The 20,108-nt window shown below is 36.2% G+C and overlaps 1 protein-coding gene across 1 annotated transcript in view; it reads right to left on the reverse strand.

The window, feature by feature from the left end:
• Positions 1-20,108, reverse strand: part of LOC127422243 (neurobeachin-like) — a 382,851-nt gene that overhangs the window by 285,472 nt on the left and 77,271 nt on the right. Inside the window, exons 2-5 of the mRNA XM_051665603.1 lie at positions 6,352-6,583; positions 3,782-3,882; positions 1,755-1,850; positions 1,259-1,380 (exon numbers count right to left, since the gene is read on the reverse strand). Coding sequence (XP_051521563.1) covers positions 1,259-1,380; positions 1,755-1,850; positions 3,782-3,882; positions 6,352-6,583 — 551 coding nt within the window. The remainder of the gene's footprint in view (positions 1-1,258; positions 1,381-1,754; positions 1,851-3,781; positions 3,883-6,351; positions 6,584-20,108) is intronic.

Raw genomic sequence — 20,108 nt, forward strand, 5'->3', positions numbered from 1 at the left:
GGGCTTTCAAGCTCCACAAATGAAAAAAAAAAAAAAAGTATATAACTCTCATGCTATATTCAAAGTCTTCTAAAGTCATACAATAGCTCTGTGTGAGGAACAGAACAAAAGTCATTATTAGCTGAAAATCTTCCTCTCCTTCAAGACACAAGTACCAATGACATTTGGCATCATTGATGTCAAACTTGCCGTGATACATTTTGACGCACCATATCGGAATCTATGTAAACGTGAATGAGATTTGAGAGCTACGGCAGTGGGGAAAATACTTATTTAAATTTGAGTATTTTTTTCTCACTCAAAGCTATAGAATGGCTTCAGAAGATTTGTAATTCAACTTTTATGGTGCTTTTTGTCATTATGCTCTTATGTGTCTTATATGTATAGTCTGTATGTTCTGGAAAGCACTTTGGTCAACTGAAGTTGTTTTTAAATGTGCATTAGAAATAAAGTTGTATTGTATTGTATTTTTAGAGCTTGCCAGCCCTAGGTCACCATTCTCTTTCAGTGTGGGAAAAGAGCAGCATCAACATTCTTCTTTTGTAGTTCCACAGAAGAAAGAAAATCAAACAGGATTGGGACAACATGAGAGTGAGTAAATGATGACAAAATTTTCATTTATGGGTGAAATATTCTATTAAAAATGACCAAGGCTATTTAAAAATTTATGTTGTTCCACTTTTAAAATCTCCCTCTCTCAAAACATACTTATAACACTTCTCGCCCTTATGGGCCATCTTCCTTTACTTCTGGAACCACAGCCAATAAACAAACTTCTGCGCTATTGATCTGAGCTCTAATTACCCACAAGTCTCTATATACGATGTTCTCGTTGCTGGCCTGACATTAAAAGACCACATTTATGCCCGTTTCCACCCCAGTGTCCCTCTGCAGAGATTTGCGTGCTATTCTGGAACATTCTAACCTGGGTTCAAATACATATTGGTTTAATCAGCAGAATCTGACCTGATTCCCTTTTATGCTAGCATAATCCACCACATCATCAGAAAACAAAATCCTCTAACAAAGCTCATTATATAAGTGGAAAAGCAGCCAGAACGTCAATGCAAAAAAAAAAAAAAAACTAAACAAAAAAAAACCTCTCTCTATGTAAAATGGTAAAACAAAGCCACTCAGCTTAATTTACTTACAGAGGCAGCCTCTAAAGGTCATAATCTTTTCTGCTAAGCAGGTTTTATCTAAAAAGTGACAAAGTTAAATATAATTGCATTTAATAATAGCCAGTGAAAGTAGTCACCAATAAAGGTATGGTTTGTCTTTGTCCATGTTAATGTTGTTTAGAGGATCCATACGGAACCAGGTGTTGAGGGTGAAGCCATTCTGATAAGGCCATTTGGCAATAGGTGGTAACGCAATCGCCTTGGAGAAAACAAAGATCAAATAATTCTTAGACACTTTATATCTTACATATGCAAGTATAAAGTTTCAGTGACTAAGTTATTGCAGTTTATTACTTATAAAATAAATGGAGATGAAATATTGATTTGAGCTGAAATGACTTTATTATGTGAAAAGAAAGATACTGCAGAGTGAAACCAGAGACATGGAACTAGCACAGCGTAGACATTTTTATAATTTACCAGACATTATACTTAAAATTTTGAGCCCTTCTAAGGTGAGCAATAATGTTTCAATAATGATGGATGCTAATATGTGTTTTACACAAATGTAAAGGCACTGCTCAAACATTCAATTAAACAGAGGAGAATATGGGAAATATTCCTGTCACTTACAGCTGCACTTCGCCCAGGAAAGTTGAAGAAAGTGTCTGGTCCATGTCTCTGTGCCATTTGAGTGAGAACGGAGAGAAGTTTGACAGCATGTCTTGGCTGTGGAAGACACACACACACGAGCAATGAGACAGTTGACTTGTTAAAAGGAATGTGCCGGATCAAATTTAAGTTAAGCTCAATCGACATCATTTGTGGCATACTGCTGATTGCAACTAAAATTATTTCGACTCGTCCTTCTTTATTAAAAATATAATAATAATTCCTGATACCATTTTTAAACTTTAAACTTTTTTAAGAAATATTAATTAAAGATATATTTCAATATTTCTTGAGTCAAGAATTACTAAAGCAGTGCTACATGCTACGTGCTACAACCGTGCACCAGGTCTTACCCAATTTTCATGTAAAGCACTAATTCTAAGCGCAATTTTCGTGCCAGTGCAAAGCACAAGTGGGCATGGGTGGAAGTGTTTGCGTATCTATTGGTGTATGTGCACAAACTGGTGGTGTATTGTATGTTAATGAAGTAATGCAAAGAGCAATTAGCTATTTTCCTGAGAAATAGTTCATTGCACAAAGTTCATATCCAAACTTTGAAAATATAGTGGAACATCAAATTATGTCCATGACGATCACTGTTGTAGCCGTTTTATGAAACAAATATTTATGAGATTTGTGTTAAACTATATTTAGGTCATGGTTTCTTTTTCAATTATTATTATTATATTTACATTTACAATATTATTTATAATCTAATTTGTATTGATATTTTTCCACCTGTTGTCATATAATGTTTTTTTAATCTGCAAAAGGGGCTTGTGGAATAAGAGAGTGAAATGTTTGGATTTGGTATGATTTTGTTTTGACTGATTTGTTATTTTGATTATATTTTCATTTAGTTTGAAATGTAATTTGACTTCAGAATTATTATTATTATTATTGTGTGTGTGTGTTTCAATAATTTAATTTTTCAAAATCATAATCGACTGGTAGAAGTGAAGTGCTTTCCGATACACTGTTAATACTAGCCATGATTTGTGTGTCAGTAGATGAAAATGATTAATATTACTTAATACATTTGCTATAATTTAGCTGACTAGAACCACATTTTCCATGTGTATAAAAGGAGTGTATCACTGTCATAGAAATATGCCTGACATTCAACAGGGACGCAGTTAATGCACGAAAGAACGTAAGTCCATATTTCCATTCTTCTAATTAATTGCATACAGTCCATTTACACAACCAACTTCTTATGAATGTGCTGTCTTTGTTCATATCGCTGGTGCTTGAGGGAATGGACTATATAATAGGACGCAGACACTGCCGGAGAAGAACCTCAGAATTAAATTGCACTTGACCCAGTCCATTAGTGTTTTGCACACGCAATTTAGTTAAACACATTTGCATCTAGACTTAGCGCATACTTGCACTAAAATACCCAAACTTCCTGCATATGCCCATTGACTTTGCATGTATGACTTATGGCTTAGCGCTGGAGCTCTTAAAATAGGGCCCATTACTTTAAGACAACACCAAAGCATAATTATTCAATAAAATCTTCTAGGCAAGAACTTCTGAAACCTAATATCTTGCCTCCCTATTGCAAAGTCAGGTCTCATTTCAGAGGTTAGATCTGAATTGTTACATTATCACTTGTTTTTGGCAAGATAATGAAAACTCAACTGATCAAATCTTTTAATTTTCTGTTTAGTAATAAACTGCCTTCTTGAAGCCCAGCTCACAAGTATTTATTTATTTTTTTTCTTCAGCGGGCCACTCCACTCTATCCAAAAATTTCAAGCTTTTGTGACAATATCCTCACTGTGGCATCTGACGGCAGTCGATATTATGTCAATAACTTTTGCTCTAGAGAACAGTGAATCGATACCTGGGCAGGCTCGGTCTTCTCACTAGTTGATTGCTCCAGAGGTCTAAATAGACTCAACGTTCTCCAAATCGATGGAGCTAACAACCCCTCTGAGCCCCAGAGTCCTACATGAGTTCACTCATTTTCACTGGCTTACCCATAGTCCGCCTTCACCTCGCAGCATGCTGAAAAGCAATTTGAGTTCTTTGACGGCAATACTGTAGCTGGCCAGAACTCCAAGCATATCCACCAACAGGTCTGTTCATCAGGGAGACAGACAGACAGACAAACAATCAGATGTTAGCTCTGGATTTCTTAGGCGTGCACACTGTGCATATAAACAGCAAGATTCCCTGGAGTGCAGGTGAGCAACATAAAGAGGACATTGTATCATGACATGGTGTAAAATTGCAATTTCACAGTGAGAAGTGTAGGAGGATCAAACTGTGGCGAAGAGCCCCACAGAATACACTTTTTTCCTCAGTACAGAGGCATAATTCAGCAAGGCCTTGGAAAACTTCAATTAGAACGAATTAAAGAGTCTAAATGTCTGTAAGAAAATCTGATTTTCAAATGCCAGAACCAATTTGGGTTCCATAAAAATCTCTGAGCTTATAAAGCTCTTCATTGACTGAGCACTTTATTAGGAACACCTGTACACCTACTTATTCATGCAATTATCTAATCAGAGAATCGTGTGGCCGCAGTGCAGTGAATAAAATCATGCAGATATGGGTCAGGAGCTTCAGTTAATGTTCACATCAACCATCAGAATAGGGAAAAAATGGTGATCTCAGTGATTTCGACATTGGCATGATTGTTGGTGCCAGACTGGCTGGTTTGAGTATTTCTGTAACTGCTGATCTCCTGGGATTTTCACACACAACAGTATCAAAAGTTTATTCAGAATGTTGCCAAAAACAAATATCATCCAGTTAACAGCAGTTCTGTGGAAGGAAATGCCTTGTTGATGAGAGAGGTCAATGGAGAATGGCCAGACTGGTTTGAGCTGACAGAAAGGCTACGGTAACTCAGATAACCACTTTGTACAATTGTAGAGAGCAGAACAGCATCTCAGAATGCACAACATGCCGAACCTTGAGGCAGATGGACTACAACAGCAGAAGACCATGTTGGGCACTTTATTAGGACCATAGTGTTCCTAGTAAAGTGCTCAGTGAGTGTAAATAGAAAGTGGTTTTTGGAAGGTAGATGTAAAATTTTCTTAAAAGTGCTACCCATCAACCTTACTCTAAATAGAAATGTTCTAGGTTAAATACAGCTTAAAGTCAATATACTGTAATGTGATGTAAATTTTTTGTAATGTGATGTACACTCACTGAGCACTTTATAAGGAACACTATGTCCCGACGTGGTCTTCTGCTATTGTAGACCATCCGCCATAAGGTTTGATATGTTGTGCATTCTGAGATGCTGTTCTGTTCACTACAATTGTACAGAGCGGTTATCTGAGTTACCATAGCCTTTCTGTCAGCTCGAACCAGTCTAGACATTCTCCGCTGACTTCTCTCATCAACAAGGCATTTCCGTCTGCAGAACGTCCGCTCACTGGATGATTTTTTTGTTTTGTTTTTTTGGCTATAAGTTAAAGTCTGGTTAAAGTCTAAAAATTTATTATTACACTAACCTCAATGCTATATAAGCTTGTGGTCAAATCTTCAGCTTTGGCAATTTGGCATTTAAACACAAATAGGATCTAAATTTGGCTAATCTGAATCCAAGGAGCTGCAATACTCACTGTAGTAGGACCATGAGAATTTAAAACAAGTTCATAATCATGATGTTTGTGTTTCATATGGCATTTCTCTGCAATATACTATACAAAGTATTGTATATTGATTGTGAAAAATTGCATTTAATGTTTGCAAACAGAGAAAGAGGGTGCACAAGAATTGCAGATGACCTGAATCAAAAAACAGGGCCGCCATTCTTCTTCATTAATAAATGGCAACTAAAATATAATATTGCTCTAAACTGCCACTCAATCTCATTATGGATTGGTGCAACTAATAAAATTTGTGCCTCGGTTTCTTTTCCTCTTAAGCCTGACGAATCCCACCGCTGAGAAAATAGCAGTTTAATTCATCTTCCCTTAACTCATAGCGCTCTGTGCCACTGTCGGACTTTAAAAAAAAAAAAAAAAAAATGGAAATCTGCAAGATGCTGCCCATAATTTATCACTCCTACTGTTCAGAATACATTTATGAGGGTTTTGTTTAAACTTATTTGACCTTATATGCACAATTTAGCAACATTCTCTATTTAATATGCCACGTGAGCTTGATTTTGTAACTTTCCTATGTGAGGATGCTTGTATAGGCTTGTCTAGTAAGTCAAAAGTGCATTTTGGAGTGGCGAATGGAATTTATTTCATTTTCAATTTAGATTTTGGGGATTTATTCTTTGGGTAGCTGATGTCCTTGAGCATATTTTCCGCAGGGATAGTATGTTACATTGCATGTCAACTTACCAAAAGCATGTATCAACTATCTATGTAAATCAAAACTATATTTTGAGTGGAAAATTACATTCGTTTCATTTTCAGTTTTGATTTTTAGATTAAGATGGTGCACATCTGTTATTTGGGAGTTGTTCCGCACACATTTTTGAAGCATTTATAAAGTTTTGGAAAAATTGAAAGAAAATGGCTTTTACAAGAGGTCAATCCATCTTTTCAGAATGGGGTCAGATTGAGACCACTCATACCTGCAATCATGTCATCCACCGAGCTCATCTTGAACAACAGTCTTTGAATAAGGTCGACCTCAGTGCTGGTCTGCAGGTTGCGGACGCTCTTGCGCAGTATAGCTGTGAACATGCTCCAGATTTCCGCCTGACATGTGACCTCACAGTGCTCCAACAGCTCCAGCATACAGATGATGCCCTCTGCATCTTGCATGATAAATTTTGTCTCCAGGTCAAATTCACCACCAACAAGCTGGTGCAGTTGGGATGGTGGAGGACATACAGGAGGGTTGAAAAAATAGAGAAGAGACAGAAGCAGAAAGGGACTAGATTAGTAAGAAACATTACTGAGTCAAGTCAAGCACTTAACAAGATTATTATTGGTCACACTTATTAAGTGTCTTTAACTACTATGTACCAAAATTAAAATACATATAATTCAATGTACTTATTTTGTAATTTCACGCTGTTGGGGTAGGGTTAGGTTTAGGATTAGGGGTTAGGTTAACAGTGTAAATAAATATGTAATTAAATGCAGGTACTTTAAATGTAAGTACAATGCAACAACATATACAGTATGTACATAAGTACACTGTGACAAATTAAAGAACATAGTAGTTAAAGACACCTTATATTAAGTGGGTCCTTATTTTTTTGTGCTCCACAAGGTAGTTGCATCAAAGTGATATAAACAAGCATAATAAATAAAGTTGTGAATTAAGGCTCAGACGGAACCGGCTGATTTTTTGCAGTTTCTGCTAATTTTGTAGGAACATTTTTTGAATTCTGCAAAAAGGATTTAAACATAGTAAAATGTAAATAGACCTGAGAGTACTGTATTCATATAGGTAGCTGAAATCATCATGAAATTAGCCACAATATTAAAAACAAATATGCAAGGGTTGGGAATGTGTATATTTTTTTATAAACGTCGGATGTTGCAATTCTATGGAGTTCTGTGCGAGTAGATTCTGTCTGGGCCTATGTAAAGAAACAAATAAAAGTAATAACAATGAAGCACAGCAAATAATATTGGGTAAGGCAATTTTAAAGATCCCTAATCCGAGGCTGGACTCGACATGGTGTGCTACATCTTTTTTAACCGATCAAACTTTCATTTATTTCATAGCAGATAACAAAAACTCCCAAAATCCAATGAAAATCCCTTCAAATGAAAATTTCTGACTTTATCTCCTATAGGTTTCAAGCTACATCCACTAAACTCGGCACAGATGGTCCTGCCTATTTTGACTTGGTATGCTATGCATTTTCGAACTAATTGGACTTCCAATTTCCCCAAAGATGATTATTAAATTTTAGCATTTAAGCAACCAAACTTGGCATAATATTTATAGGCTGTCTTATCCAGCTTTTCTCTTAACACTGTATAGATCTTAAAGTACATTATTTAAACTACATGAGGCCTAAATAACCTTAAAACATAAAGCTTTTAAAACTAATTTTCAAATGCAGACAAAGTTCTGTCAAGTCAACATCAGAATTTGTCTGTGACAACGGGGAAAAAAATCCATACATGGCTGTGGATGAAAGTAAACAATAACAATCATTATTAGGATAGTTATAGCAGCAATCAATAATTGTGTTCCATGGACTACGCAAGCATGAAATTGAAGACTTCAAGACTCGTCTTGGGAACACTGAAAGACTTCAGGGTCCTTCTTCAGAAAGCAGTGATGCACACATGTGGAAAACAGACCCGTCGCGTAGCTTGCATTATCATGACTCGCAACTCTGCCTAACTTGTTGGGAATTATTGTTGGCAGATGGAATGTGAATCAACTCTTTTCATAGCTCAGATCACTTGGAGTTGAGGCTGCTTCTTAACTTAATTGTTATTCTGCTTTGATTTGACTGTCAGTCTCTCCTGTCTACTGTACTCATCTCTCACCGAAACAGCTGATGGGTGTCATGACAACCACACTTTCTTTTCAGTCTTCATTTGAGGAGTGATTTGTGTGGATGTGTTAGAGCTGTGCTCCCAAACAGAGCGAAACGGCAAGAGGCAGTGGAGGAAGAGATAAACAGAGCCTCCTCCCAGAAAAAATGACAACCGCTTCATCGATGAAAACATCTGCCCATCGGTTTTCTCAGCCTTTTATAAATATCCTAATGTGTGCCATGACTGACAGTCAAGAAGACAGCAGCTACAATTATAGAGCATAACAATGAACAACATGTTAAATCAATTAAGAGCTAAAACAGAAAAAAAAAAAATCAAATCATAGTTATTCACTTTAAACACCCATTTAATAAAAGGAATCTGAAAGATAAATCAATTTAGCTCAGTCCGTTTTGATAAAACATTATTTGTCATCTAATTTGCTATTAATAATATCCCGCAGGCAATAAACTAAAAGGCAGTCTTGTTGCTCTATTAGGACTTGCATAGATTTATTTCTGTTTTAAAGAAAACACGGTGAAGTGTAACAGCATATCAATAAGACTTTGAAAGGGGTTTTTATTTCTAAATTACATGAAGTTGTAGTCAGAAAATCATAAAAACAAATCACTTTTATTGACTAAAATGTATCTTCTGAATAAGAACAAATATCCACTTGTCACGAAAAGCCGATTTTTCTTTATATTTACATTTCGTTTTGGTGTCAATGAACATCTATCAGTTATGCAACATTTCAAATATAGTTTGAGTTTGTTGTTAATTCTATGGGCCAAGGAGTTGTATTTGTTTGAGTCTAATTACACTGATTAAGAGACTAATTACAGTGTTTACTAGGAAATAAAATAATAATTACCATAAATGAACAGTACAGTTCTTGCTTTCTGATTTCACAAAATAGTGATACATATCATCATTCAACATAGCTTTTTTATGTGGTATATACCAGTACACGAAAGACCGGAAACCAAATGAGACCTGTCTGTTCCGCACAGCCTCTCCTTTAATCAAACCATTCAGGGACGGTGCTCATCACACAGAGATGTTTAATTGCATGCTCAGATTCCAGGGGTAATTTGCATCCATTGTGCACAAGAGGTAAATGAAGGCACAAAATCAGACATTAGGCACTTATGGTAAAAGAAAGTGCTGCCTCTCAGGCCAAACAGGGATCACTCACAAAGCCATAATCTCTTTTAATTTGCATTGAGTTCCAAATTCTAGATTACCAGTTGAAAGCCACAATGGCTTGAAACACTCACCTAAGATGTCGTGACCCTAATCGAGATATTTTTAAAGAAAACAATCATTGATTTGTTATAAGTGCATCAATTTCAGGGCCATCAGTGTGCAAACTGACAATTTTTCTTTTTAGATTTTTTGCTATATGGAAAAATGTGTGCACTCAGACCATTTTATGTGTTATCTCATGTTGTTGCAAGCCTTCCAACTGCCAAAGGAGAACTTTTTTGTCATCTTAGAAATGACACTTAACATCTAAAAAAAAGTTTACAAAAAATGTATGATCCCATATTTTTATCTGACATATCTTTGTAAATTTGTCATTATAAAATGTGACTGCTATGAATAGCACACATTTTCATGCTAATAAGACTAAGAATTTCAATGTGTAAGCTGCTCTAGAAAATAATTCATAATATAATAACAATACTTTTATTTAAAAAGGAATTTGGATGGATGCATGGATGGATGGATGGATGGATGGATGGATCATTAAAGAGACAGAGACAGACAGATGGATGGATGGATGGATGGATCATTAAAGAGACAGAGGCAGATGTATGTATGGATGGATGAATGGATGGGTCAATAGAGAGACAGAGATGGATGGATGAATGGATCATTAGAGAGACAGAGAGAAATGGATGGATGGATGGATGGATCATTAAAGAGACAGACAGAGAGAGATGGATGGATGGATGGATGGATGCATGGATGGATGGATGGATGGATGGATGGATGGATGGATCATTAAAGAGACAGAGATAGACAGATGGATGGATGGATGGATGGATGGATGGATCATTAAAGAGACAGAGGCAGATGTATGGATGGATGGATGAATGGATGGGTCAATAGAGAGACAGAGATGGATGGATGAATGGATCATTAAAGAGACAGACAGAGAGATGGATGGATGGATGGATGGATGGATGGATCATTAAAGAGACAGAGGCAGATGTATGGATGGATGGATGAATGGATGGGTCAATAGAGAGACAGAGATGGATGGATGAATGGATCATTAGAGAGACAGAGACAGAGAGAAATGGATGGATGGATGGATGGATCATTAAAGAGACAGACAGAGAGATGGATGGATGGATGGATGGATGGATGGATCATTAAAGAGACAGACACAGAGAGATGGGTGGATGGATGAATGGATGGATGGATGGATCAATAGAGAGACAGAGAGAAATGGATGGATGGATGGATGGATCATTAAAGAGACAGAGACAGAGAGAGATGGATGGATGGATGGATGGATCATTAAAGAGAGAGACACAGAGAGATGGGTGGATGGATGGATGGATGGATCAATAGAGATACAGAGAGAAATGGATGGATGGATGGATCATTAAAGAGACAGGGACAGAGAGAGATGGATGGATGGATAATTAGAGAGACAGAGACACCGAGAGATGGATGGATGGATGGATGGATCATTAAAGAGACAGAGACAGAGAGAGATGGATGGATGAAGAATTAACTGGAGGTTGTGGTTTGTTGGTTCCATTTTCTCTTCGAATACAAGAAGGAAATGCTAATGCAGGACATAAGGTAAAGATTAGCAGATCCGCTCAATCTAAAAAACGCTGATTTGGCACTAAAGGCAAAAGTGAAGTGGGAGTGAATTAGGTAATTCATCTTTATAGTCAGGCCATTTATGAGTCAACATTTGAGTTTGATGAGCATTCATTAAATGATCACACTTGTTAGGAAGCCCATTTAAAGGCCACATTGGTATTGGAAAGAGGACTTGAGACGCTGTATAATTTTAGTGCGCATGTGGTAAATGCCAAATTAATAACCAGCATAAACTGGTTGTCATAGTGGGAGGAAAGCATAAGACAAATGAGTGACCCTAAGAGTCAAAAGTCTATTCAGAAAAGTCTATCTGATTTGTTTAAATAAGAAATTTTGAATGAAAAACATCCAATTCAAATTAGCCTTACATTCTTGCTCAGGAAATGTAGCTCAAAAGCACTTTTCTTTCCTGATAACAAAGAGAAAGCAAGGCACAAAGGCATAAAACATGTTGCCATTCAAATTTTTAAACAAGCAAAACACTTTCATTATAAATGTTTCTTATATACAACTGTTGAATGACTAAAACTGCAGAAACTGCTAGTACATTCAATTTCAGCCATTCAAAATTCAAGACCTTAGAACATTTACAATGTAGCAATCAAACTCAGTTCCACAGGAACACATGCTTGGAGCACTGGATAAAAATGTCAAAAACGGACCAGTACTACTGTATGTAATGGCCCGTAGCTGGTTTGTCAGTGTACAAAAGCTGTTGCCGTGACAACACATATCCAGACACTTCAAAATAGCTTTTGGCACAATGGAAACATTCAGTTGGCATGCAAAAGGCATGCAGATTAGATGGCAGGCATAGTATATTGGCTCTAAAAATATAAGTTACAAGCATAAAGTCTGCACATTTTCTGCACATTTTGTTCGCTCTATGCTTTCTAAACTCAATGGAAGTTTTAGAGTCTTTAGCAATTGCAAACATGCATCTCTCTGATCGGATGAATTAAGATTGTAATGCTAAGATACAGTATGAGTTCTAGAGATTTTTTTTTATATATAATACTTTCTATTCAACTTTGCATCAACAGTTATGTTCTGGATGCAAACATTTGATTTGTTGCTGCATGCTTGTGAAACATCTGTGATTTGTGAACACCATTGACTATTGATTAATAAAATAAAGAAACATTGTAGCACTCAAATGTTTTGCATCAAATGCAGTATTTCTGCTGACAGAGAGGAAATTAATCAACATTGAACTGAGTAATTAACTAATAAATTATTTTAGTATGTCACTTCTAGGCTTGCAGCTAAATGTGTGCCATCCGTGAATAATTATGAGCATTTCACAAGCTATTATACACTAATTAATTTTATTTCAAACACTTATTTCACACATATTATAAAATGTTCAGATTGTCTTCTCTCGGGAGCGGAGATAATTCTACACATATAAACCCTGAATGTAAATATTTTTTGCTTGTGCATTCCCCCAGTCACAAAGCAAACGATACAAAATAACCTCCCCCCCAGCATTCTTTCTCTGCGTAGGGTCTAAATTCCCCTGCAGTGCCCCCTGGAGTGAGTTATTTTTGCATGCAACACTGCACAGCCATAGCGGTGGGCAGAGTGTAGAGGAGTATTTTTTTATTTGATTATTCTATTAAAATATTTGATTTATTGCCATAAAAAAATACAATAAAATACTGTATATAATATAGTAAACATGTGAACAAATGGGTTATGTCTGCTGTACTATATTTGTTTTATTTTGCTTTTATAGCTGTAAAAAACAAATGAACAAATAATATCAGCAGTCCAGTTTGCTTATATGCACTGTTTGACTTCTCAGACATTGTTTGTGTGTGTGTGTGTGTGTGTGTGTGTGTGTGTGTGTGCGTGTGTGTGCTTTAATCAGATTCTCTATGGCAGTCGGCCAGTTCCATATGTACTCTCAGCTCCCTGACTAGCTAGTTCAGAGATGCTCGGTTGTCATGGTTATGGGTAGCACAAATCGGACATTAGCCATTTTTTCACTGCGAGCTTTCATTGACTATGAACAGTGTGGAAATAAACAGAGCTGATGTCCTATTTATGGAGAGTGATGGTGAGTGGTGGAAGCAGGCAGGCAATGTAGATCTCTCCAGGGAAGAGCAGGTGCTCTATCTTTTTTAATCATCTATATATTTGTCAGGCTGGATACAAAGAGGCTGTGTCTCTGCCTGGTTTAAGGTGATAAAAGCGAAAGCACACACAGTGCAGCCTGGCTGAATTTTTGCATGCCTGAAGCCGGCTGTTTGATCAAATCCAGTGAAGAATAACTCTCTAGGAACAGGCATACCATGCTGGTATGCTATCTGAAAGGCTGAAATTAAATAGATGTTTACAAGGGATGTATTCAGTAATTTTAGTCCATGATGGATGAAATGTGGTGATTTCTGGGGGTTTTGAACATAGTAAGGGGCCGCTCAGACCAAATGGGTTATTGTGTTAAAAAACCCATGCATTGCAACAAATAGAACATACTGTATTGCAGGCATAGAGACTTTTTATATATATATATATATATATATATATATATATATATATATATATATATATATATATATATGTTTTAAATGGCATCTAAAAACTAGGGATGCACCAATACCAATACCATCCTCTTCCGATCCGATTCCGATATCGGAAATCTCAGTATCGGCCAATACCGATCCCGATCCGATACCAGTGTTGTTGTTTTGCATAATCAGTTTAGAATATTTTTACATTATTGTGTGGAACTAATTTAGAGTACTCTTTAATATGTAAAGAAACACAAACCTCTGACTACACATTATTTCAATATAAATGTATGAAAAACTTTATTATTAACAAGTATACTGGATAATGTAGCAGCAAAATTAACAGTAATTCCAGTAAGTCATCAGTAGAAAAGAAGCCGTTTTTATTTATTTTTTTGGCAAAATTTTCTCAACTTGTATCTGGACTTTAAAGGATTCAGATCTCTTTTTTGTTCAATTTAGTTGTAAGATATCAGCTCACTTTTCATTCACACTTTCATTTTGGAACCCATTCAACTTAAATATTGTTATAATTTGTAAACAAATGATAATAATAATAATAATAATAATAATAATAATAATAATAATAATAATAATAATAATAATATATTATAATAGTAATATATAGTAATATATCTCCATCGTGCACCTTTAACTTTTAAACCCTCACGCTTTTATTTTGACATTCTGAACTCTCCAAGAAGTCCTGTGTGTGTGTGTTTGTAGGCAAGTTCACAGTAGTTTAATTTGCTTCTTATTCAAATTCTGGTAAAAAAAAAAATAAAATAAAATAAAATGCATCACCAGTGCCATTCTAAATGCATTATAAGTGAACCGAACTTTTGAGCATCTACATCTGAGATGTTGTTCTTGAGTAGCGCTCAAATATTGCGCAACGCGTGAAGGCTAAAAATAGCCGTGAGTGTGTGGGTAAACAGACAGCGCCATTCACTGACACGCTGGAGCTGCGCGTGCATTTTATATATTTACTTATTAAACACAGCCTTTTGTGATTCACAGAGCTACTGCACATCTTCAAGTGGCTATGAATAAAATGCACGAGTCATATGAACTGCTTTAACTGTGTTTTTATGGTTCTTATGTCATTTTTGGAGCTTGACAGTACCGAACATGACTAACACACAGTATTGGATTTGGATCGGGCTCGTCGGACCGATACCCAATCCATTTAAAAACGTCAGTATTGAAGCCGATACCGATCCAGGTATCGGATCGGTGCATCCCTACTAAAAACGCTGTGCCTCTGCATGAGACGCGGAAAAAAACAGCAAGACATCCATCTAGTGCATGTTTACATATAAAAACAGCGCAGACAGACGCAAAAAGTGTTCAGTGTAAACAGCCCCCAATGCCTGTAAATCAAGAAAGAGGTTTGCTGAAATCAGTCTGTGAAAGTTAATGGTGTTGTGTGCTATTTTTTCACTGTTAAAATATCTTGTCCTATCCCAGTTTAAGTAAGCCATTCATGGGTTGACTTACAGAAGAGTGTAAACTCTTTGGCACATTATTTGTTTGAGTGGTCCAACATGTCAACTTCTGGTTCAACCAATCAGAGTGGGGTGGCACTAGGGCTGGGTATTGATACAGATTTCCCAGTTCGATTCTGATTCACAAGCTCTCGATTCGATTAAGATTTTTATTTGATTCGATATCGATTCATATTATTATATTTCAGTTATAATGTCCCTTTTGCTTACATATGAAAGAAATTCTCTCCCAACTAATGCTGTTAATTATACAAGGGACCTTCTAACTAGGTACATTACGAAAATAGAAATTGTACTAATTATATTGTATTTGTTTTTATCATTTTGGTCACATTTTGGCTTTTTAAAAATGAAAAAAAATCAATGTATTCAATCAATAAATAAGATATTATATTTCATATATAATTTTTTTTGTTACATGTTTACTGTTTATTGCATATTTTGTACTATTTACAAGTATTTACATTGATTTGGTGAACATGCTAAAACCGGTACTGTTTCTTTAACAAAACCGACATTTCTGTAAAGACCCTCTGTAGATAAGCACATGTTAATGAGAAAGGCTTTATCTCATCTCGAATGGCTTTATCTCATCTGTGCCATGCATGATTAGAATTAAATATTTATTTTTTGGTTGTTTTTGATCAACAACTGACTGTAGAGAACAGAAAGGGTATTAAAAGAGCCATTATTCAATGACAAATAAGTTGCGTGGATTTCGTCTTTAGACACACATTACACAGAACAACTTTTACTCTCAACATGCAGTGAAAGGATCTCGCTGCTTAATACTCCACCACTATACTACACAATTACTGGTGACTCAAATGTAAGCATTTACCAGCCAGTTGCCAAATATACACACTGGCGGCCAAAAGTTTGGAATAATGTACAGATTTTGCTCTTATGGAAAGAAATTGGTACTTTTATTCACCAAAGTGGCATTCAGCTGATCACAATGTATAGTCAGGACATTAATAATGTGAAAAATTATCATCAAAAAATCATCCATGTGCAGCAATGACAGCTTTGCAGATGCTTGGCATTCCAGCTGTCAGTTTGTCCAGATACTCAGGTGACATTTCACACCACACTTCCTGTAGCACTTGCCATAGGTGTGGCTGTCTTGTCGGGCACTTCTCACGCACCTTACAGTCTAGCTGATCACAAAAGCTCAATGGGGTTAAGATCCATAACACTCTTTTCCAATTATCTGTTGTCCAACGTCTGTGTTTCTTTGTCCACTCTAACCTTTTCTTTTTGCTTTTCTGTTTCAAAAGTGGCTTTTTCTTTGCAATTCTTCCCATAAGACCTGCACCCCTGAGTCTTCTCTTTACTGTTGTACGTGAAACTGGTGTTGAACGGGTAGAATTCAATGAAGCTGTCAGCTGAGGACATGTGAGGCAGCTATATCTTAAACTAGAGACTCTGATGTACTTATCCTCTTGTTTAGTTGTACATCTGGCCTTCCACATCTCATTCTGCCCTTGTTAGAGCCAGTTGTCCTTTGTCTTTGAAGACTGTAGTGTACACCTTTGTATGAAATCTTCAGTTTTTTGGGCAATTTCAAGCATTGTATAGCCTTCATTCCTTAAAACAATGATTGACTGATGAGTTTCTAGAGAAAGCTGTTTCTTTTTTGCCATTTTTGACCTAATATTGACCTTAAGACATGCCAGTCTACTGCATACTGAGGCAACTCAAAAACAAACACAAGGACAATGTTAAGCTTCATTTAACGAACCAAATAGCTTTCAACTGTGTTTGATATAATGGCAAGTGATTTTCTAGTACCAAATTAGCAATTTAGCTTGATTACTCAAGGATAAGGTGTTGGAGTGATGGCTGCTGGAAATGGGGCCTGTCTAGATTTGCTCAAAAATGACTTTTCAAATAGTGATGGAGCTGTTTTTTACATCAGTAATGTCCTGACTATACTTTGTGATCAGTTGAATGCCACTTTGGTGAATTAAAGCACCAATTTCCTTCCGAAACAGCAAAATCTGTACATTATTCCAAACTTTTGGCCGGCAGTGTACATTTTAGACGCATAGCACGAAATTTGATTGCAAATGCGATTGATTTCCTCTCATTGTGTAGAGGGTTGTGCATAGAGTAAAAGACTGATCTTGGGATTTAAAAATTTATATCAAGATTGTTCAAATAAAGATCGCAATGCATTGGAAAATCTATATTTTTACCCGCCCCTAGATGGTACTACCTGTTTGTCTAAACAGTGATAGACGGGGGGCCGAAGGGCCGGTAGAAGTGGTCAGTCAAAGAGATAGTACCGCCCAAAACTCACTCTATTTATTGAGTGAGTTCTTACTATGTTGGCCTGGTCGGATGCTCAAACAAACTGTGCAATGTTTTGTTAGTGCCACAGAGCTACTTTCGAGCTACTTGTCTCTGCATATTAATCTGGAATAAGAGAAGGTATTTTAACATTAAAACAATTACACACTTCACCTTAAATATTGTTCTTCAGTATTAGTCATAGAAGGCCTGATTATAATAAAACAAACAAAAAAAAGGATGAGAATAAGCAAGTTTTCTTGTTGCATTCTGTAACAGAAGCTCTCTGGAGAAACGGCTCAGATGAGAGAATTCAGCCTGCAGCATTCCTCTCTCCTCTACCTTTGAACTGTCAAAATGTCACTACTACAAAGGTCAAGGAAAAAGACAGGTGAGGGAGGAAGTGATCACATAAACAAATCAGCTTATTGTTCCCTCTGCCCCATTCATTCTGCTTAATACTGTGTGTCACACATCAGGTCCTCTGAGGTCAGTGTTATCTGTCATTGAGATAACTGTCAGAGCAGCTCTATATGAAGGCTCTCTATGGAGTTCTTATTTGGTGAATGTAATCCAGCCATGAGAAAACACTCAGGAATCTTTATAAAATTTCAACTGAAGCATATTATTTCTTTGGTGGAAAGTGAGTGGCTGTAATGTCATGTTTCCTTGCTTTAAAAACAATGATTAAAATCCAGCTTTTGTAAACATCTTGTGAAAAATCTGAAGAGAGGCATCTATGACATCACAGCCAATAACATTTAAAAAAAATGACCAGCAATGTTTATACATAAACTAGTGGCCAACCAATATGTTTTGTTGTTGTTGTTGTTGTTGTTGTTTTTTTTTCAATGGCTAATAGCAAAATCTAAAAATCAGGGTGGCAAACTGCTGACAAACTGCCAATACATACATAACACAATTCAATGACAGCAAGATATGCAAACAATTGCTGAAATTAACACATATTGTGCATATTATTTACTTGAAATTCACGAAAAATTACATTATTTCAATTTTAATAATAATACGTTTTTATATACATTTTAAAAAGTTAAAAATTAATTGCTATCCATTATTTTCTATACTGACAAGGCTGTCAGTAGATTTTGGAAAGACATGAGAGGGAGATAACACTTTTATTAATTGCCAAAGGAGAAACAGTTAATGACGGATGCTTGCAAAATTATCCAGTGATTAAAAATGAAATATTGCACATTTAATAGTTCTATCACTTCTTTGGTCTAATATATTAGCAAATCACTAATATTAAACACATTTAATATTCAAATACCTGTCTAGTTCAGATGAAAAAAAAAAAAACAGTGTGTAATACACCAGTATGTGTTCAATCAATCATAAACATTTGCATATACTGTAGTTACTGTATTTGAATATACTGCATATCATTTGTATACACAGTTATTGACATATACTGTGTAAAGTATGCATATCAAGGTAGAGTAGCAAAACCATGACTAACATTATAAGTAATGATTAAATAAAAATAAAAAATTAAATACCACAGTGAAATATTAAAATGCCACAAAAATCTATAGTAATCCCCTTGTAACACTACAAGCACCTAAAAAAAAACAAAAAGACCGTTGTGACAATTCACAAGTCAAGTTTGCACTAGGCGTCCCCAAAGCCCTTGATGTCATCAGTCAGTAATACCTGCTCAATAAACCGCATTCATGAAACCAAATGTTTCTTTGTGCCAAGCATAACAAGCACATTCCTTTGAATGTGTTATTTTAAAATCCTACATTAATCATGCTGCTGACAGCACATACGTTTGAATTAATTGCTCATCTCTCATCATTTGTGGTCAGTCATCAGGTCCCTCACATTTCTGTGCCTGCTTAGAGCTGAACATATTTGCCTGAGCATTATTACAGCTTGACTGCTTTTCATAAAGAAACTCAGCATGAGAGGAATGTGTAAGACTACACACTTTTATTGAGTTGTTTGTTCAGAGAGATCAAAGCAAATAGATGGGGTAACTCAGTGTGGAGCTGTAATCACAGATACACACATTAACACAAATTCAGTCTCAAACAGTGGGACAAACAAAGAGAAAGACAAAAGCTGGGAAGCCAAAAGTCACTAAAGCCAAATGACCATGAGTTTCCTATATTCCACCACCACTCGTCGAAACGTCAAGAATTGGCTCTCTGAGACGATTCTGACAGTGTAATTATTTTGATCAAATTGAAAATTATCTCATATGTGCTGATCTCTCTGTGACACCATGGGTAAAGGAAGGAAGGAAGGAAGAAAGAAAGAAAGAAAGAGAGGGAGGAAGAAAGAAAGGGAGGAAGGATGGAAGTGGGAAAAAATCTCCTGTGCCAATGCAGGAAGAAGGAAGGAGAATGTCCTGAAGAATGATAGAGGAAAGAAGGTAGAAGGGAAGAAAGGAAGTAATGAAGGAAAAGAAGGAAGGAAGGAAGAAGGGATGAAAGGTACGATGGAAGGATGAGAAGGTTATGGAGGATAGAGGGAAGGAAGGAAGGAAGGAAATGGAGAGCGTCCTGAAGTAGGTGCTCTTTGTTAGTCTGAGTGAGATAAAAAATGAGGTCAAATGTCAAGGTGAATTTGTGGGCATGTGGTCTCACTTTTAGAGATGTGGTAATTACCTGTCGAGTGGAATGAAAAGGAGATAACAGACACCTTCACAAAAGGTCAAAGACATTTTATACTGAGAGA

Source organism: Myxocyprinus asiaticus, chromosome 31 (genome assembly GCF_019703515.2).
Source record: "Myxocyprinus asiaticus isolate MX2 ecotype Aquarium Trade chromosome 31, UBuf_Myxa_2, whole genome shotgun sequence".
NCBI classification, from domain to species: domain Eukaryota; kingdom Metazoa; phylum Chordata; class Actinopteri; order Cypriniformes; family Catostomidae; genus Myxocyprinus; species Myxocyprinus asiaticus.